This window comes from Corvus moneduloides, chromosome 13 (genome assembly GCF_009650955.1).
Source record: "Corvus moneduloides isolate bCorMon1 chromosome 13, bCorMon1.pri, whole genome shotgun sequence".
Taxonomy (NCBI): domain Eukaryota; kingdom Metazoa; phylum Chordata; class Aves; order Passeriformes; family Corvidae; genus Corvus; species Corvus moneduloides.
In genome coordinates this window covers 7,128,903-7,151,078 of record NC_045488.1, presented here as the reverse complement: position 1 = coordinate 7,151,078, position 22,176 = coordinate 7,128,903, and the positions used below count along the sequence as shown (strand labels likewise).

At 44.0% G+C, this 22,176-nt stretch overlaps 1 protein-coding gene across 9 annotated transcripts in view; it reads right to left on the bottom strand.

Annotated features, from left to right (window-relative positions):
• CHD2 (chromodomain helicase DNA binding protein 2) overlaps nucleotides 1-22,176 on the bottom strand; it is an 84,980-nt gene that overhangs the window by 38,739 nt on the left and 24,065 nt on the right. For 6 of the 9 annotated variants that reach the window (XM_032122499.1, XM_032122500.1, XM_032122501.1 and 3 more), the window contains 2 exons: nucleotides 14,895-18,541; nucleotides 1,519-1,726 (listed from right to left, as the gene is read on the bottom strand). In XM_032122499.1, the coding sequence (XP_031978390.1) occupies nucleotides 1,519-1,726; nucleotides 14,895-14,956 (270 nt within the window). In that variant the 5' untranslated portion in view covers nucleotides 14,957-18,541. Of the gene's footprint in view, nucleotides 1-1,518; nucleotides 1,727-14,894; nucleotides 18,542-22,176 lie in introns of those variants that run through there. The other 3 variants (XM_032122498.1, XM_032122497.1, XM_032122505.1) reach the window with 3 other exon arrangements.

Here is a 22,176-nt window from a genome sequence, read left to right as displayed (position 1 = left end):
ATCTTAATAGCACCTAATACAGATTAACCTTGCCCTCATGGGTGTATCTAGCCAAATGCCAAATAAACAATAATATAATAATTAATTGCATTGGTTATTCAAGGGGAACTGGTATCAACACGCCTAGGTTAGACCCTAGCTAAGGAAGACACCCATTAACAGAGAAATTAAGGAAGGGAGAGGCTTTCTTATTAGAGGGTGCCCTGACCTTTTCATGTTTCATCCATACTAATTATCACCCTGTATATGCATGCACTTCCTCACAGGATAATGTTAACATTTTTTGTTCGGGACATGCTCTTTGAATCCTTCAGAGGGAGAGAAAAGTTCCTTTGGTGCCCACCTTTCAACAATAAAGCACAAATTTTAATATAGTGTTACCACAACTGCCTTATAAACTCATCCTCCCTTGGCAGTCCGAACACTGGAGCATTTAGCCACAACCTGAGCCAGCAGCCTGGAGCTTTGTGAGAGGGAGAAGCTGGTAACAAAATCCTTCACTTCTCCCTAGCAGGTCCATAGGGAGCGCAGGCTGGAAGTACGGTCCGTCCTCCTTATCCTTTACACACATAGCAACTTTCTCCATAAAACTCCCTCTCAGGAGCAAACTGTGCTCAGTGCAACCCATGGCTAAGAACAACAGGACAGTTACACACCACAAACAAACAAACAAACAAACAAGCTGACCTAACCAGAATTTTCTCCTTCCAAACGAACTCAGTTCACTGAGTTCCTGTCTCCAAATGGTGTTTGGGCTCCTCTTTCTCACCTCACACTACCCTATGTTACTCAGGTGCCTCCATCCCTCAGGCAAAGCAGGTTGAGTTGCAGCTTCTGCCCCAGGGAATGAAGAGGGACACTATGTGCAATAACATCCACAATCCCCTTTCCTGCTGGACAGCAAGTAGAGGGAAAACCTGGCTATCTGAGGGATATTGCTAGGGAGGTGCTGGGAAGCTGTGAGGGAAAAAAAAAAACACAACAAAGAAGCACTGTTCTGGACTTAATAAATAATGGAAGTTAAATCGCTTTTTCATTCTTCCTCTTTTTTTTTTCCCTATGCTTTTTTCAGAGGAAGAGTGATGTAAAAAAACCCAAAGTGGTTCAAACTTCAAAACCTTCTCCCTGATTATTTTTCTCATGGGGAGGCTTTACTACTTCTGAGGGAGAGGAGAGACAGGAGAGAGGAGTGGAAAGACAGAGGCAGAGGATGAAATGACAGGATCATGTAGTGATGGCAGGCACCTACCCCTCATTCACACTAGTCGGCCCTGTCATCATCTACCTGGTGCCTCAGGGGTTGTTCCACAAACACAGCAGCTCCTGCTCTCAAGGGTGACACCAGCAGGGCTCCAGCACACAGACCAGACAGCCTCTGGGGACACTGGAGGTCAGAGGCTGTTCGGTCCATGCGCAATGTGGCCAGGAAGTTGGACACAGCTTCACTGAGGTCCTGCTGTCTGACCTTTGGTGGTGGTACAGGAGTAATGTGTCTGGGCAGAGCAGCAGGGGCAATACCTTTTTAACATCTGCTATCCTTTCCTTCTTAGAGGCTGGTTTTTCTTTGGTTTCAGGAGGGGTCTGTTGGGATTTGGAACCAGTTGATTCACTTTCGGATTCAGACTGACTCTCAGAGGACTCGGAGCTGCTGTTTGACTCGCTGCCCTGCTCACTTTCAGACTGGCTTGCAGAGTCAGAGCCAGAGGCTTCTTCGGATGCCGAGTGACTAGTGGTAGAGAAAGAAGAGGTTACATTTTAACTGCACTGACACAGCTGTGAAATATGCAGCGAGCAAACCTGAGACACATCCAAGCCACAACAACAGGCTTGGAAAAGCATGAATGCAAGCGTGGACCCTGCAGTCCTGAAGAGACACCCTGCACTGGCGTTTTGCAGCAGGGGCAGTTCCTTCGCAGGACTGACAATGAACACAGGTGAGAGTGCAGCCCCAGAAGTCCCTGTCTAGGCTCTCCTACTCATCACCAGAACACAAGCAGTGGTGGTAGGTGAACAGAAGCATTAGCAGTACCAGCAGCACAGGTACTACTGGGAGGATGTGGCTGTCTTGGAGCGAGGAAGAATAAGGTAGAGTGGGAGCTGCAGCATCCAGAGACCATCCGGCTGTATTAAAGATAAGCAGTTCCTCCAGCACGGCTCTCCACTGCATCCTAGTGTGGCCAGTGGTTCAAAATAAATCTGATACCCATTTTCTGGAAAAGGCCAGTATCAAATGCTATACCCATAACACCATGAATGATATTAAATATAATGTTTCTTGCAAAAAAAATGAATTCAGCAACAGGACAGAAGAAAGAATCTTATATGGGCTTGTGGCTGGAGCAGCTCCTGTTTAAAGGATCACACCAGTGCTGTGCAGACTGCATTTCTCAAGCCAATAATGGGAGAGCAGATGACCAAGTAGTGTATTTCCCTCTTCTTTTTTTTAGTATCTTTATATACAAACGGGTTAACACACAGGATATCCCCTTAAATAAAGGCTCCTCAACAAAACAGTGAGAGGCCAAACTATTTTAGGTGGCCAAAACATTCAAATACCTTTGCCCAATCACTCCCAACATCTACTCTTTTTATTTTAAAATCCAGAAAAGCAAGCTGAAATCTCAGTACACCATATCATACGTGCGCTGGTAAGGCGGCACTCAAACCTCGCTGTCACAAACAAAAATCCAGTGACAGTGATGCTACAAACTTTTCGAACAAGGAGCACCCCTTTCCCAGTCAGCTTTTCACTGGCAGCTGGATGTGTTTGTGATATTTAAGGGTTTACTTAGAACACTATGAAAGAAGAGTCAGGAAAACTCCACAGAGGGAAAACAGATCTTTATTTTTTTTTTCTACTTTTGTACAAAAGTAACAAAGTACATCAAAGGCTTTGCTCAGATCTCACGATTCAAGGAAGAAACAATAAAATTAGGCAAAAAAACCCCAAACAAACAAAAAAACCAAACAAAAAACCAGCCAAACAAAAACAAAACAAACACCACCAAAGCACGTGCACGTGTACATTTACATCCGACTCCACGGGGATGAGCAGCTGGGGATGCCCGGATGGAGCCGGGCCCGTCCCGCTCCCGGACAGGACAAATCCCGGGATCCGCGGCTGTGGGCCGGGAGGCGGGCAGGGGGCAGCACCCGCGCGCCCTCAGGCGCCGCCGCCGCCGCCATTTCGCGGCCGCCCTTCCGCCGCCATCTTGGGAGCGCGGGGCCGTGCCCGATCCCTGGGATGGAGGCTCCTTCCTGGCACTGCCCCGGGCAAGGGGAACCGCAGGGAGCGCGGCCGTGCGAGCCTGAGGGGACACAAACGGAGCCCCTTCCGCAAGGAGCGCGGGCAGCCGTCACCCATGGCTGCTGTTACACTCTCCCAGCCTGGGTTTGAGGGAACGGGGTTATTACAATGCTTCCTCCAAGCAGGGCTGGAAATTGAACTACGGCCATTCCAGGCTGCCCAGTCCCTCCTGCCTGCCCCTGTCCATGGATGGCGGTGATCCACGATAACCCAAGACGCAGCCCCACACACAGTGTCCCACTACACCCCTTGTTCTGTAGGCTCTACAACAGCCCCCCCCCCTTGTCCGCCACAGCCCTCCATTGCCACAGCCATAAAGTGTGGTGGTGCCACACACATAACCCGTGGTGGTGCCACAGCCATAACCCGTGGTGGTGCCACACCGCTCCTGGGAATGGCACTCCAGCAGCTCTGGGGACAGATGGTGTCCATGGGCAGGGCTTGGCAGGACACCATCCCTCTGGGCCTCCACAAAGGAACGGGATCTGCAGGCATCCAAAGCTCTGCTGTCATGACAGAAGTGGCAACATCAGGCTCTGCCTGAGCCATGTTGGCATCCTGTGTTCCACACAGGAAGAGGAGGACAATTTTTCCTTCAATCAGATTTATTAGCAATAGCTGGAAGGAATTCTAACAGCCCAGGCAAGACTGAGGCCAGACAGCTCTGACAGTATTTGTTCAGAGGCAGAACACTAATTAATGTCCTCCTCCCACTCTGGAGCTCTTTGTTCCTCAAAGCCCTAAGCTTTATTTCAAAGACACAGGGACACAGGCTCTCTGCACATCGACAGCCATAATTCACGTGCTTTATCCACAACATTATCTGAACACTGTAATTCTTTTTTTTCAGGCTGTGAACTGTGTCATTTGAAAAGAGGGAGACTTCTCTGGTGACATACACATCTGTATGTGCAGGTATTTGCCTGCACACCTGCTTGCCCTACTAAGGAAAGAAACACAGATGAGAAGTGGTTACATCCTTTTGAAGGCTGTTGCAAATAATTCTTCTTTTTTAATGAACAACCTGTTATTGAGGCAAAATATGTGTTTGTCTTCATTTCTATGTTGATCGGATTAAAAAAATAACTGAAAGGCCTATTTCCATAAAATAATCCTTTCTAACTGTCACTGCAACAATCAGGAAAGCATTTCTACCTGCCAACAGAATATAATGTATTAGCAACATCAGATGTCAAATCAGGTCTAACACTGTATATACCTGGAGACCTAAGTCCTCTTTTCAGAAGTTATTTTTGGAATTTGTCCTGGTTAAATGCCCCTAAGTTAGCATCCAAACAAGACCTACTTTCAATTAAACTATAAGTGAGGGATAAGCTATAATTAATTGTCACAAAAATCACAATTCAACCAGACCACCCTCCTCCAAAAACACCCATGAACATCAAAAGAAAGCAACAGATGGACCATTGGTAACTTCCTTGAAGTGAGAAACTCTTAAAAGAAGTTGAGATCTGCAAAGACTCAGCCAAATACATTCCTCTGGTTTCCAAGAATTACTTCAGGCTGTAAGTCTGTTTTAATTAAGAGCCTGCTCCTGGACTTGAGGGGGAGCAAAACTAAATCATTCCTTACCAAGGATATGTTCCTTCCAAGAAATAAGTAGCTGAAAGGCAGTGATAAGACCCTTTACAGTGAGGCATCTGAGTTTAAAAGGCAATTACCACGTGCCTGAAGCCTCCAGACTTTGCATTTAATATTTCATATATGACTTCATTTTATAGGGGATCATCTTTGCAAACAGCAAATCATTTTATAAGCTCTCAGTAAGAACAAACAGTAGATATGTTTCCAGAAGGTGTGAGACAGCTGAAAAATATAAGCAGTTGTGAAACCAAGAACTGACCGGGGAATAGCTCTAACTGGGACCATTCTGCCCCAGTGTTTAAAATGTGGCTTTTGAGGGACAGAACTTGAATTCAGACAGGGGAATAAAGGAGGATTAATAACCCAAGAACCTCCCACATGCAAAGCTCCTCCCAGCTTTAAGAACTGTTTGTGAATGTTTTGAATCTAAACAAGTTTGAATCCAAATAGCAACATTCCACTGAGCTGTGCAAGCTCTGCAAGGATTCAGCACCAGCAAAACCAGTCCATGAAAGCTGGAGAAGGATCCTGGCAGATTATCCCATGACTGGATATAACATCAGGGGCTGGATGACAGCAGGAACCGTTACGTTTAACTCCTGTGCATTGTTGGCCAGAGCCTCACGAGTGCTGTGGGTAACTGACACCCAGGTGCACATCCACAGCTCACTGACACCAAAATGCCACGGGCAGGTGGCTGGGACAGCCCCTCCCCACTCCCATCCCTCCTCACCCTGCAGCCCATGTTCCCAGCACTGGCTAGACCTGCCAGGCTTCCTGGTAACACACCACAGAAACAGCAAGTCACCGCCGGCTTGGCTTAAGCCAAGTTCAGACCAAGCCTTTACAGTAACTGGGAACAGTGGAAATAAACTGCACTTGGCAGTGGCAGCCAAGTTGCAGAGTTGAAAAGTAATAGGTCAGACTCAATGATCCCAGGGGTCTTTTCCAACCTAATAGATCCTGAGAAAGGGGTGAGCAGCCTGAGGTCCAGGGGTAGCCACTGGGTCAGCTGAGCCTCACGCCCTGTCCCCACAGCCCCACTGGCCTTGGCAGGACCACGGCAGGGTCCAGACTAGGGGTGTCTGTCTGGCAGAGCCAGCTCTACCTGAGAGGGGTTCCTGGGCTCCCACAGCTCTTCAGCTCAGGCTGCCAGCTGCTCCAAGCCGCTCCCATCCACCAGCAGAAACAACCTGAGATTTACTCCAAAGTACAGAGCAGCAAAGCTGGTGCAGGCCACCAGCTTAAAACTATTTTAAGAGGTCTGTCTTCCTAAAGTGGCCTGCACAAACTGTGGGACACACAGGCACGGTGACAAACCACAGAAGGCACAAACACACCGACTGACATGACAATTGTGCTGCTGTTAAACGTTTCCTTTGAATATCTTATCTATAAATGTGATGTTCCCTATTATGAAGAGAAACTATTCACAAGAGCATGTGGGGACAGGACAAAGGGGAATGGCTTTAAACTGAAAGTAGGTTTAGATATTAGGAAAAAATTCCTTACTGTGAGCGTGCTGAGGCACTGGAGCAGGCTGCCCAGAGAGGTTGTGAACATCCCATTCCCTGGAAGTGTTCAAGGCAGGTTGGATAGGACTCTGAGCAACCTGCTCTAGTGGAAGGTGTCCCTGCCCATGGCAGAGAGGTTGGAATGAGGTGATCTTTGTGGTCCCTTCCAACCCAAACCATTCCATGTTTCTATATAAACATATATGAAATGTCTAAACAAGCACCATCAACGTTGATATGTGCACTCAAGTCACAGGGTGGCTGTAAAAAGGCACTAAACCATGTTAAATTTAACCTTTCGCCTAAACAAGCCAGGGAGAGGAACACAAGATGTATTCTAGCTATAGATCATTGGAGAAAGAGAAGATAATACAGGTACCACAGAGGAGTGAAAACTGCATGGGATCTATCCCTTGTTGGGGGGGGGGCAGGAAATGAGCAAATACCGCAGTAATCATAGACAAGGCCATACAGACACAGCACATGGAGCGTGCAGGAGAGCCAAGTGAAGGACAGATTGTGATACTGAAGATAGATAAATTCATTCCTAGCTTTTTGAGTTCCTCTGCAAGTCTACTGAAAAATGATTGGTGCTTGCCTGTCTCCCAAGACAAAGATTTTCTAAGTGAGAAGCCTTGAGAAGGGCCATTCGGTGAAAGAGCTTTTCCAGTTTATTTCCTGCAGGGAAAAGTAGAAATGGGGGGAAGGGAAGGAAGAAAAATACTCCTGCTCCTCTACTCTCCATACCTCTATGCATGGTATTTAAAACACTGATCTATTTCCAAGCAGTAACTTAAACTAGAATATCCTAAACACAACCAGGCTCCTCATATTGTTTAGGAGTGAGTCTCAAACAACTCTGAATACTCAGAATACGGTTTGTCCAACTCTGGGCTAGCTTTCAAGGGGCACAACAAACTCCCATGGTTACAGGGCTGCCCCTTCCAGATTACCCACACATGCTTCAAAGAAGCATAAAAGTATTTCCCTAACCTCACTTTGTGACCAGCAACTTTTATTTTTTTCCTCTTAAATAGGCATGTGAGAAGTTCTCATGGAGAATCCACACTTCTCCCACCTGTGCCTGCAAACGTGGCTTGCAGGGTTGGGTGTTCATTACATTTACACAGCAGATAGGCACAGCCAGGCCATGGTGCTGCTGTACCATCTGATGGATTATGCACCCAGCAGGTATCTATCCAAAATATCCACCTGAACTGGGCTGTGAGGCTTCCCAGCCTATTCTGGCCACTTCTACTTACCCCAGCACAGGACTCCCAAATGCCAAAGGCAGAGCTAAATATATCCCTCACCGCTCTGCTGCAGCTCAGCCAAGCACATTGGGCTATCCTGAATGATAAAGACTTTCCAAAAGCTGGTGGGGCTTTTTTCTCCACTACAAAGACACTATGTCGTGCTTGCATAAGCAAGCAAAAGGAGCAATCCATTCATGATGGGGAGAGCTGGCTCTCTCACTCTCTGATCTTTAAGCCAGAGGGTGAAAATGCTTGGGATGTTCAGTGGGGAAAGAGAAAAAAAAAGAAAAAAAATCCAGCAGAGGGACAAAAGGAGTCAAAACCTGTCTGCTTGATTAAGGAGCACCATTGATAATCTCCAAGGCAGCATCCTTCCCTTTCCCTGCACAGAAAGGGGAGAACAATTGCAGTTGTCATGGTTTGAAAGGGCCCCCCGTCTCTCCCTCCCGGGGAGGCAGCGAAGCGTTTCCGGGCTCCACATCCCACTTCAGCGGGAGGACCCGCTGGCTCCTGGCAGCTCCCAGCTCCTCCTCAGCCCCAGGCAACGAGAAGAGTAGAAGCCCGGGGGTGCACACCTTCCTCAGACAGCGGGCAGGGCTGTCCCTGTGCCCTCCGCTGTTCCAGCCACCGTTGTGCCGATTCCCACCGGGGACAGCTGAGCTGAAGCTCAGTGGCAGCACAAAGGGGATTTCCACACAGGTGCATCCCCACTGGCAAAGGACGTGTGGATGCATGAGGGCTGGAGCGTGCACACACAATTAGTACAGAAAAGGTGGATGCTTTTTCTCTTTGGCAAACTTCCTTTAAAACCACTGAGATTAAAGACATGCAGTGCATATGGAAATTAGGACCCAAACCCCATTAACAGGAACATGATGGTGCAGAAATTCCTTTCTGGTTCTAGGTGACCTGCAGTTCAGAAAAAGGAAGCCTGATCCAACCTGAGGAGGTTATTCCAAGTGACTTTTAAAAGTTGTTTTTAACCAAGAGATTTAAGGCTCATCACCAAGCCTAAGTTTTATAGACAGCACATGGCATTCAAATCTCAGCTGGTGACAACTCTGTAGTGAAGCACAGAGATTCCTCCCCATGAGAGAGATGCAAACGACTCCTATAATTAACATATTAGCAATTCTATTAAGTCATCTATACCCAACAATAACACTTGCAAGAAACATAAATAGTTACAACACAGCTTTTTCCTAAGGAGTCGGGTGTTCTGGAGTCAGTGGATTCTTGACATTGCAACACACTTGTTCATAGCTGGGGTAAAGGTTGGTGAGCAATGAAGCGTTCAGCATCCTATCCCGTCTGTGGAGCTTGGCAGACACACTGCACTGAGCCACGCCAGGATTAAACGCTATGCCAGCACTTCCAGCACAACACCAGAAAGGAGTCTGAGATCACTGTTAAAAACTTTTTAACCCCTATTAGTCAAGGCCAGAAAATCACATGTAATATGGAGTAGGTTATTTCAGCCCACAGGTAAATATAAAGCAAGGTGGAGACTGAAAATTATAATTTAGCAGCAGTGCTGCACAAGCTGTAATGTAAAATGAGCTGCTGTGCATTTAGAAAGACTCAGCAACACTTGGCTCATAATATCCAAAAAATAATCCGTCTAAGAAAATGAGGCATTAACAGTGTGACAAAAAAGCTTCACTGCAAGTCACTAGGGGTAAACTTTTCCTCTGGGCTTTTTTGCTTTCATTTCAAGGCTTCTTTACAGGATGTGAAGGTGGGCTTTACACACACACCAGCACCTACTGAAAGAGCATCCTCACATGGCATTTCAGCACGCATCTTTTAATAAAAGCACACCAGAAAGACTGATGTCAGACACCATGTCAGTAGAGCAGCACAACCTTTGCCAGAAGGCTGCTTCTATCTAATTATGGTAATCCAGGCCATCCCCTCCCCCAGTGCTGTGCTGTTGGTATTTATTTTCCTTGAAGGAGAAGAGAGATAAAGCAGAACAGCAGCTTTCTCCAGCCATTACCAGCTCCTTTCTGAGCTGGATTTCAGCTAGGGGCAAGTAGAGATTTAGAAGCCTTTTCCACCTCCAGAACTTAGCAGCCTAATTTAACATTGCAATTCCTGCTGGGTCCTTCATGCTGTGTGCAACACGAAACAAAATACAGTGGATACACACACCACCAGGTCATATGGAGATGCAACTTCAGCATAAGCTGCCAAACCCACCCAAAGAAGGTTTACTTTGGCCATCTTGAGTTCAAAAGCAGCCAGTCCATGGCATCAGAAGCTTCAGTCCCTACACTCCTGCTTGCAGTCTCAGGTACTTCACCTTATGGCCAGTCTGCATCTGCCACTGGTACCCTCACCTGCTCCTCCAAACCAGCACTGATAAACCTGAATTAAGAGATGTGCCAGTATAAAAATTCATCAGAGACAAGTTTGGCAGCTCAGTAACCTGTTAACGGTATGAGCAACTTTCTGAGGGGTGAAACATGAAAACAAAGACAGGAACTGGTTTATCCCTGTACCAAATTGGAGAGATTAAAATGAAACACCAATGCCTTGCTGGCCCTCCTTCTGAGCCCTGTCAAAGCTACCAGTGGAAGTGTTTGTTTGAATGCACAAATGTGGTTATGGCAGCCCCAGCGCTGCTCCCGAGGCACAGCTGGGATCCGCGTTCTCAGAAATGCCACCACCGAGCCACAGCTCGTCTCCAGCACTGGAGGAAGTGGGGGAAGGTGCAGATAAGGGCAACTGTTACCCTCAGTGTGTGGCAGGTGAAACAGAAAGGGGAACAGGCTCTAATCTGCGATCTGAGCCACATCACCTTCCTTTGGCTGAAGGCACTCACTGAGCTGGGAACACGCCTGCACACACGTGCACTCAGCCATGGCAACGCCCCTGCCCCAGCACAGGCTGTGCCACAGAAACAGGGTTACAGAATTACCCAGGTGAGCTCTTTATTCCCATTTCTCAATTTTTATTCAGTAAAAGTCATGCATTTTAGAGAATCTATAAAATTTGGTTAATTAGCTTAAGATGTTTAACTAAAAAAAGAACAATCCAGAAGACAATGAATTCCAGCTAAATGTAGCTTCTTGCAGTTTGTGAGCCCTTTTTATAGCACTGTATATACTGTATCCATCTCTGGCAGCAATCACAAAACAGGGAACAGAGGAGTTGAAAGCCTCAGGATTGTGCATGCGTAATTAGATGAGACACTTCCTTCACGAGGGTAATGTGAAACAGAAGTAACAAAGCAAAACAAGAACAATCTCCTTTGTGCTGCACAGAGATTACATCACGATTCATATGAATTCCTTGCACATTATTCCTTTTGTGTCCTGCACTGATCAAACATTTTTCCCTTTCAAAAAAGGCTCCGGACAGTTTCACAAAGGGTTAAAGCTTAAAAAGAGGGGGGGGGAAAAAGTTCTTGTTGAAGAATGCAGCGGTGCAAATGAAACTGAAAGCCTCGGCACATGCACATGGCCACAACAGCTAAAAAGTAACCCGTCAACTGGATAAAAACTTGAAACCCACAATTTAACATTTTAAGAAATGTGTTCAGTGTTTCTACTCGGCTGAAAGAAAATCAGTTGCAAAATGCACACTGAAAGCAAACAGTGAGTTTTGGTGATTTAAAGATACTGAAAGCTGTACCTCTACGCAAAAAAAAAAAAAAAAAAAAAAAAAAAAAAGAAGACGACAGATGTTCCAGGAATACTATGGCATTCTACAATTCCTTTTGAAGTTAAAAAAAAAAAAGGGAAAAAAATCCACAGCAAAAATAGCCTTGCTTCTTTTCAAGTCGCTTCTCAAAATAGCTTGCACTATTAAAATGAAAACCCCTTAAAATGAAAGCACTGTAAGCCCACGCCCGGCAGATGAGCGGAAGCGGGGGGAGGCAGCGGCAGCCGCCCGCTCCCGGCGCGCTGATCCCGATCCCGCTGCCGCTCCCGGGGGCCCGCGCGGCGCGCGCAGCCAATGGCGGCGCGGCCGGCGCAGGGCGGCCTTTGAACCCCGCAGCCGCTTCCCGCGGCGCCCGAGCAGTGCGGCACAAAGAACAGCCATTTTGTGACAGCGCCGGCCGCCGCCGCCCGCCCGAGCCGGCCCCACCGCTGCCCCAACGACAGCGGGCTGCCCCCTGCTCCCAGCGCCACACAAGGGGGGCAGCTTGTGCTTAACGCGATCGCTTCCCTCCCCTCCCCCGCTCCGCCAAATGCTGGTTCGTGTGTACCGACATCTCCATAAAATGGCTGCCACGTCAGGCGAGGGTGTTGTGCTGTGCAGAGCCCTGCGCTGGGAGGTGGCTGCTCAGCAAAAACACGCCATTTCAGACCTCGGAGCTCCAGCTCGGCACAGAAAACGGCCTGGGAGCTAACCGACCGCAACCTATTCCCCCCCCCAAAAAAAGATGTTTTAATGCTAGAGAAGCCCAGAGCTGGATACAGACACGGCGTTTGTCCAGCCTTGCAGGGTCTGCAGCTCAAACCGTTCCCACGCCGGGTATTTCAGAGGTGGGAGCGCAAACGCAACAGATACAGGCCAAGGGAAAAGAAAACTACGTGTTTTTGCTACCCCTGCAAAACTCACTCCTGGGCTTTAAGGGGGCCCCAGCCTGCCTCCGGCCTCTACACTTCCCATGAGGGCCGACCATGGATGTACCTTCACACTACCTGCCCTTCAGACGTGCAGCACAGAGGATGCTAGAAAATACAGCAGATCGTGTTCAATTACTTATGCAAATCCCAGGCACACAGGTGGGGGTCAGCAGGAACTGCAGCAGACCCAGAGCAACTTTTCCCCCGTTGGGGAAAGTTGCATGAAATCACTCAGCTCCAAGTTCGATTTACTGTCAAAGCACAAAGGACAGGTGTTGCTGGGCACCTACAAAGGCAGGAGTACAATGCTCAGCTTACAAACTGTAAAGAGTTAACACCATCTCTCTCCCCAAGAATAATCATCTGCTTTGGGACAATTCTCAGGCATTTTTGTTTACTCAGCACAGGCCTTTGTATTTCCTTAGAGCTGGAAAGGTGGGACTCAATTCCTCAGGGCACTACAGTGGTGTGCAAAAACTGTATTTTCTTCCACTCTTAACACCTTTCTCCAGCCCAGGTGAATGGCACCAGCCATATCCACCTCTTCCAGCACCCAGGGCTCCCACCAGGACTGTGCAACTTCCATGTTCAAATACTTCCATGGATGCCAAGCTGGCCTCACCAGCACGTGAAGTGCAGACACCGGTGCATTTCTGGGTTACAATACAGCAAAGTGGTGGCTTTACTTCCTAGAAATCATTTCCCCTACTTCAAGGTCAGCCTCAGGAAGTAAAGCCCATTTTATGACATTGAGCTGACTCACAGCTCACAAATAAGCTCAACAGGGTTCACTTGCAAATATCCTGTGCTCGATTGCTCCCACACTTCAGGTGTGTTGGTGTCACACACAGCAGGTTTGAAAAAAAAAAAAAAGATGTGAAGGGGGAGAAGGGTAACTTCACACAACAGGTGTTAAATGTAAATGGATCAATTATGATAAATAACCTTTCAATGAAAACCCCAAAAGCACACGAGACACTATGCAAATCTCATACCCCTAAGGACAAAACCCCCTGTGGGACTCCTGCTACATAGCTCAGATTTTAGCTCCTATTCCTTTCCAACACTGATAAAATACTTTAAATTTCCTCAACAAATTATGTCTGTTGCTGTTCTTGTTGATAATCTCCACTTTAAAAAAGCATAAAAATTTATGTAAGCCGAATAATAAATAACTTTTTATAAATGGTGACTTTTCCCACAATATTTTGCATGCAGCATTTACAGTAAAGAAAGCACAATATAAAAATCTGATGTGTTTTTAAACGGCATTATTAGAAAAGCTCTGTTGAAGTGCTACATGTAATGTTTCAAATATCCCTGAGGCTAATTTAGTTAATACTAATTTCAAATTAAACTAACTTACCTATATCCATTTTAGAATTTAAAATTTGACTGCAATTTTAATACACCCAGAACATCATCCAAGTTTATAACAGAAGGTTACAGTAACTTGATAATATATATATGTGTTACCACACTATTTCAAGTTCGTGTGCTTAAGGAAGGTTAAATACTGGACATCAAGAATACTATTCAAACACCTGAACATCACATAGAGCACATGTGATACAACAGACAGTTCAGAGTTCTTTTTTATTAATGTTGGTTTAAAATGCAGGAAGACAACACCAGAGAAAAAGAAACAGACCAAGATTCAATTAAAATTAACAAAATGCAAAATTCAGTAATATTTACAAACTAGAAAACAAAAATGCATATAGTTTAATTTCCAATTTTTGGAGGAGGCAACCCTTTAAATACAAAATGAGCGATTTGGTAATTGCACTTCTGCATTCCCAGCAAACAAACATTTTCAGTATTTCACACTTTTCCCACATCAAGGTTAAGTTTATAAAAATCTGTAAAGAATCTCATTACTCGACAAAAGTAAATAAAAATACTCTGAGCAAAAATACGTTAAACAAAACAAGCAAAGCATCTGGTGCCTCTTGTGAGCAGTCCCAGGGTATATTTTATAATACAAAATGCCATCACCAGCAGGACAAAGTCTCGTTAAATTGTATAAAAATATTCTAAAATACCTCAACAGAATCAAAGTTCTACAAGCTAAAATAAAATCTGAAGTAAGAGGTATCCAACACAGAGGCACTTTCCAGTTTATATTTCAAAATAAGCTTTTTTTCATTCATGTAACTTTTTCTTGTGCCTATTTACTATAATTTACTACTACACCAGGCTTCTGTATGGCCCTCAGTTAAAGTTTAGACTTCTGAGATTCTTCAAAGAAAAATTTGCCTTGTATGTAAAATGGTGCAATGCAGCAATGGCTAAACCGACAAGGTCATTTTTCACAGCACAAAAAACCTAAAAACTGAAATTCAAAAGCTGGAAAAACATCATACAGGGGCAAGGGCTGCCCTGAATAAAGGTACAGTACCTTTTGCCTAGGACATGGGCCCTTAAGTCACAACACAACTTTCAGAAATTGCTACCAAAAAAAATTAGGGTGTGGCATGCTAACAATCTCAAGGTCATTCCTTAAAAAGGAAGCAAAATCAGTAAAATGTTTTCTATTAAGCACTGACAGTAACCCAAGGCTGTCAAAGTAAACAGGGTATTCACAGGTTTTACAAAAAAAAAAAAAAAAAAGAAAGTTGATAGGTCATACCTCGATGCATTGCTGTGGACTGAACCCTCCTCTCCTTGGCTTTTGTCCTTATTTCTCATCATCTTTTTATTCTTAAATATTAAAAGGGGGTCAGGGGTGTCTGTTTGCTTTGAAGTCCTGTGCCCAGGTATTTACTGTCAAAAGTTGAAAGAAAGGTAAGGTCCCAGTTCGTTTCACTGGCTTTCATTATCAGGAACAAAGTCCTGACGCTGCAATGATATTGTTATAACAATACACAACACTGATCAACACGGCAAACCGGAGATTTAAAACAAATAATCATTTTTACAAGAAAAATCCGAGAATAAACACAGGAGAGGAGCATCCTGCAAACTTTCCCAAAGTAACACTGGATGCAAATAATCTCTGTATCTTATTGCGTCATCCCAATACAGCACAAATCGGTCGAAAATCAAAGTACTCAAAACGACAGAAATTTAAAAATTATTATTATTAATTGCTCACCTACCTGATCCATGCACCGCCGCCAGGACCAAGTCGATATTAGTTTCGGGTAGTGGAAAAACATTAGATCCAAAATATTTAGAATTATACCGATAAAATACAAATTTCAGAAAATGAAAAAAAAATATATATTCTAATCCCAAAAATATGCTGCCGATAAAGCAAAAGAAGCGGTAATTAGTACAAAAATGTCCGGGGGAAAAAGCTCATTAGGAGAGCGCACAAAAATGGAGGTACGCCATGGCTTCTAAGCTGGAAAAACAACGACCTGGGCTCTCTCCACGGCTTCTTCTTTCCAGCAAGGCACGAAAAAGGAGCCCTCAAAAGCTGCTTTTCTGCCCGAAAAAGGTCCGCTCGGCCCCCGATTAGTGCCTAGGAGAGGCAAGGGGCTGTGGGGGCCCCCTGAGGCTGCCCGAAAGTTAGGGAAAGTTGCGTAAAGTGTTGGGGAAGGCACGGAGCTGAGCGCGCTCTCTCTAAGGCACAGCCGCCATCTAGAGCTCCTTCCCAGCTCTGAGCTCTGCCTTTGATTGACACTCTCTACATTTACCCCACAACTCAGGTGATGTACCATAGACCCACCCCTTCATTTCTACCAAAAAAAGAGAGAGCCTCCACCTAAAGGGTGCCTGCTACCCCACAGCCCTGGCTCCTTCCAACTACCCCAGCTCAAGGGGCACCTTAACCCCATGTGGCTCAGGCACCCTTTGGAAGCCAGAAAGAAATGGAATTTGTGCCTTTTGTTTTAAAGATTTGCTAAATATTTCAGTGCCTGGGCTAAAATTACTTCCTCCCTGGACAGGAAGTGGTGCTGTTACAAGCCATTTTGAAGGCATGGAACTGGAGCTCACAGCCATGTAGGCAGCAACAGCCCACTCTGGGGGCCACCCCACCCAAGGGGCAGCTTAGCTTCCCCCCAGTTCAGTGGCAGAATCCCCAGACAACAGCTGTTCCCTCTGCCCCCCAGTGCTGGCACTGGCAGGGGGGGACAGGAGCATCACCCACTCCCAAACCAACCCCACAGAGCCGAGATTGCCCTCCAGCTCCACAGCGCCTCCCTAGTGGTTTCCCCCAACAACTCAAATCCAACAGCCACACCATTTCTACCAGCTATGCCAAGGCACTGCGGTCAAGTCAGTCCAACACCATCGAATTGCTTATTTCTAATGCACTTTCTTAACCCATTCATGGTCATTAACAGATTTTTAACACAACAAATTAATTTTAAAGCTGCACAGTAACCAAGCTGCAGAACTGCAAATCAATCAATGGACACCTCCAAACACAACATCCTGGAATTGGGAAGATGTATCACCAAGGGAATGGAGGTGATCCAAGCAGCCCCTGACCGCTTGATTCTGACTACCAGTTGTCTTCCACGAGCAAAACCAACTCCTTAAAGCACAAGGACATCTTGCATATTCATAAGCATCACAATAAGACAGAGCCATCAGCCACTGGGGGACCACCAGAGGACAAACGGGCAATGGGCTACTTTGGGGTTCTATGGAACATCCATGACACAGCATCCCAACAGCTCAAAACCATTCAACCAGTAGAACCAACACAGTCCCCCTTTAATTCCTCCACAGACCTGCCATTCATCTCCTACAACCACCTATCCTCTTTCCACAGGGGTTTCACAAGGAACTCTCCAATGCCACAAGCCATTTAAAAAAATTCCACTTTACCAATTATTCACAGAAGACTCCTTGCACCTCAACTGCAAGAACGAAAAAACCACAATGCAAGACCATTCCAAGCATTTTTGGGTAACACTAAGGAAAATCCACTCATGTGAATGAGAAACCCTTCAGGTTGGTCCCAGCATCCAACTCCACCATAAAAACACATGGCAAAACCAAACTGGAGCAAGCGTGTACCATTAAAATGGCTGAATGGAACAGGTATGAGCAACTCATCATGGCAAAAATGGGTATTTCCAAAGAAGTCTGAACAAGGCAAATGGTTAAACACAGACAATGAACAGGATTTTGCCTGGGTTTTCAAAGATAATATCAAGGTTATCTCAGCACCAGGTTTATCATCTTGGCCCTCCAGCACAAAACAAAAGACAACTTTGAGTTTCAGGTGAAATATATGGAGAAGAAATGGCTACCATTAAATTATTAGACCCACTAGAAACCTGTAAGGAAATCATGACTTCGAGCATTAGAATAAATTTAAAATTCATTTGCAAAGGTTAACATGTAATCTGTAGCACTATCAAAAACAACTCAGTTTTTTCTCACCAAACACATGGCACAGTATCACGACACTAAGGCTACATGCAAGAGCAGTGAAGCAGATTGGACACTCGCACAGAACAATTTTTAAGACCAAAGAGACTGTTCAGGAGTCTGTAGTCCAGGAAATCTGTTGAAAAGCTTCTGTACCCACACACAACCCAAGAACATACCTAAAAAAGTTACACAAAACATTACAGTACTCCTTTATTGTGATATTTTCTCAGCCTTCAACTGGTATCAATTCCATCTTAAAATAACTTCACAAAGTTCAGCAGCAGTGTCCTGACAGTAGGCCAAGTACTGAAAACCCCTCATACTAAGCACCTCAATGAACAAACCAGCGAATACAAATTCATTGGAAGTCATGGCAAAGTGAACATAATTTGCAAATGAAAACCACATTTGAAATCAAGTATAGCACAAAATTTTACCTTGCCTTCAGTACTCAGCTAAAGTATTTCTCAGTTTAATAGCAACCAAAAATGTAACCCACTTCAATATCAACACAATAAAAAAAAATATTCAGCCAGAAAGGACAAACACAAAGTGTGAAATAAACCAAAACCTTTTATTTAAAGTCACTTGAAAAAATTACATTTTCTCAAAAGGGGTAGCAACAGATCTTGTACCAAATTAATTTGCCTGTCATGCAAACACAACCCAAAAGGAAAATTTTGCCACCCAGTCCTCAAACAGATCCATCATTGGATAGTCACTGATTAATTCAAATGCAAAGTCCATTTTGAGAGGATGATCACAACCCAGATCTTCTCTGGTTTAGTAACATGAGAGTCCACGTTTTAACATCCTTTTCTTGGACAGACATCCCAGCACTCATGCATTAGTCCATTTCCTCAACCTCTCAATCCCCAGTGGAACTGCCATCTTGGTGTCTCATTCGCAGACTCCTTTTGACACTCTTCATCTGAATGGATTCTTTATGAAAAATTAGAAGAAAGATGCTGTTGGAATACACATCATAGCTTTAAACTAAGACATTCAACTACTGTACCTTGAAGATAATTTAAACATGTAACTCATGCTTCATTCCATGTTACACAGTCCACAATATCTACTTTTTTCAGAAACAATGTCAAACAATCACTTCAAAAATCAAACATAGGAAGTTTAACCAAAACTATAAAAAAACCAGGAGAAATTATTAGAAGTTCAAGAACCCTTTCAGGATCCATGAATTCCATTTGAAATTTCTTCAGGAGTGTTAAACTACTACAGAAATCTGGGGTGGGAAATCTAAGAAATTTGCTCTTGCAACCGTTTTCATTGCACTGGCCCATCCTCTGAAGCTGACACTGCTTAGTAGAAGACCAAGGTTCTTGTAACAAGTCAAAATTTTTAAATACTGTTGAAGCTCCTTCCTTCAAAGACAGAGATCCATCAAAATCAATGAAAACTGGTTTCTTATAGACAGATGGTGACTGGAGACAAGACATTCCACCATCTTAACCCAGTTTTCCACCTCATGAAAGGTGCAGAGTGCAACAGCAAACACACAAGCAAATGGAATGACTGGTTTAGTTACTGGTGGGAAAGGACACATCAGAAATCAGATGAAAATGGTCACATGTCACACTAGCTGCCTTTAGCAAGGCTCCTGTTCCATACTCCAACCGTACTCATCATGTAACAGCAACCAAGCCCACAAGTGAGTGACAAACCAAACTGAGCAAACAACATCCACATGGATAAATACAAACCCAATGTTCCCATCTTCCTATCTTCTTCCAAGAAATGTAAGTTTAATTTACTTCAAGAAAACCCCTACTTCTCCTCACACGCAAAACTTAAGTACAGGAAGTTACTGTTAAGAACATTATTTTGAAATCAATGCTGACTGTAGGGCTGACATGCAAAAAGGGTTTTAAAATGCCTTCATGATTTTGAGTATCTGCACTCCAACATCAATTTATTCTTTTGCATATGTATAGGTTTAACCTTGTTTTAGTCAGAAAGCCAATTTCACCACCAGTCTGCTCCCTGATAATCCTGGGCAGATTCTGACAAATGATGCAGAAATTACCCACAGCCCAGCAAAATCTAGTGGGGCCATCTAGTGGTCTCCGCCTCAGCATCCCAGTCTCCCCAGTCTCATCTCAAAATAACCAGTTACAGCAAAGCAAAGAGCACTGGAAGCAGTGCGACAAGCCCCAGTCTGGCTTTCTCAAGTACCCATGAGTCCTGTTTTATGCTGTTCTATAGACTCCCTTGTTTTAAACACAACGTATTGCACATCAAAGTGGGATAAGGGATCTGGTAATTCACTTTCCACTGTGAAACGTGTGTAGCTGTAGGAATATTCAACCCCAGGACATTCAGTTTTCAGAAACTGAACTTTCAAGTTTAAAGAAATGCTTTGTTTCTAACATTCAACTCATTCTCAGTTAAGGTAAGGTATTAAATATTTTGAAAGGTATTTTTCTCTCACACTAAGCTGGTTTGAGGGCTGCTTTGGGTTTGGTTTGGGTTTTTTTCTAGTTCTCACTAACCTGATTTCAAATATATTTAGGCACTTGAATTAAAATTTTGAGTATTTTTTCAAATTAATGCCTTGACCGAGGCATCAAAACATGAAAAAAATGACCACCACAAAGTTGTCCATTATTGTCACAATCAAACACTCAGAAGTAATAACATGAGTACAGTGGAAACCCATAAATAAAACCATTAAAATAATCTGTAGTTATTTTCAATAAGCTTAACATACAGAAATCCAATTACTGGCATCAACTTTCCCCACCTCTAAAAAAGGTAATTTAGTTACATATTAGTCACCCCTAAAAGGCTCTTTCCAGTTGGGTCAGCCCTCTGCCTTAGACACTCACAGGACCTGCCAAAAGCAATTTCAGGGCAAATTTCCCTACTGGGTTCACCTACATTGGGTTGGACCAAAAACTTTGCAAGTAACCCCATGATGTTCATCTTAAACTCTTCTCTAAACCTTGTAAAATAATTAGCAGTAAACAGAACTGATGAGGTATTATAATTAAGAACACATCCTTGTTCTCCAAGTTATTATACATCAAAAAGCTGCCATAGGAATGGCTAAAATAATAATAGCAGCCTCTACACTTGTGAAATCTACATTTGCTTTAAAAGCTTACACAGCACTTGTTTACTTATGAATTAAGGCACATTTTACTAAGAAATTTCAATAATGTTACAAAAATACACTCCTCCATGAAGACGTATGCAGTGATCCTACACTTGAGGTAGATACTGAAAAACCCATTTTTTTTCCCTAGATGACATGAGTCTTCCATTCCTTCTGTAAAATGCATTAGGCATCCACCCATTTTTCAAGCTTCTATCATCTACTAGTTACTGGTTTTGTTTCCAAGCTCTGCATTTTGGTCACGACAAATCAGGGACCTGGGTAGTCATGTAGTACTGACAAAGTTTTCTTCAAACCACTGGCAACACATTGACACTCCTTGCCATCCATTCCCAACCTGCCTAAAGATTCAAGGCAACAATTACAAAACATCTGAGTTTACAAAGTTTTTCTCTTCAACTTTTCTTGCAATTATTTGTTGCTACATTAAAAGATCACAGAAGTAAGACAACCCTCATGGCCAAACCCATGGCTTCAGCCATTTCAGGGGCATTGAAACCCTGCATTCCTTGAAGTGCGAGACTGAAGCCGAACACGTACAACAACCATGCATAAGACACCAACACATTTACAAACTTTTCCAGAATGAAATCTGAGGCTTAAACTTTCAACTGAGGTGACCTACTTGGGAAAGGGAATTCAATCCAACAGAGGGAGCTGAATGGACAGAAGGAGGTTCTGAGCAAACCAAACCTCAAGTTCTACACTTCAAAGTTCAGTAAAGCAAGGTTTTATTCTCAAAGACATCCCTGGTAATTCTTACACTGAAGGAAAGGACAGAGGTGTCCTTTATTGACAGCTAAGTCCATCATGTTATTCTGTACAGTCTTTAGCAGGAACTAAGTGCTCTGGACAGCTCTAAGTCTGCTTTTACCACCAGTAGATGTTCCTTAAGCAGAGCAGCAAAAGCACAACTCATGTAGGTTTGGATATTTTTAGGTAAGAAAGGCTATTTGCCAGGTTTGTCAGATTTCAAGGTTAATTCCAAATAAGACTTGACTTTATTCACACATGCACTCTTTTGTGGGTATTGTTTTTAAATAATAAATTTTATTGCATTAAGCAAAGTATGCCAAGTTTAACAAAGCTCCTGGTGTTTTCAAGTATTTTCCTTCTTCTTAAAAAAAAGAATTAAAAATAAACATCAGTGCTTCAACTAAACACCACGTTAACCAGAGAATGCAATCAAGATCCACCCATCTGAATGCTTTCACAACTGCTTTTTGAAGCAACTTCTTTTGTAGACAACAGTTTCAATTAAGTCAATTAAGGGTTTCACATTGACCCCTTCCTTTAGGTAAGGACTGTAAACCAGAAAAGGACAGAAGAATTACTTGGTATGTAACTGAAAAGCCAAAGTTCTACTCAAGAAGCCAGATCTGACAATAGCTAATTTACAACCCAATGGAAAAACAAGAATGTACATAGAAAGATGTAG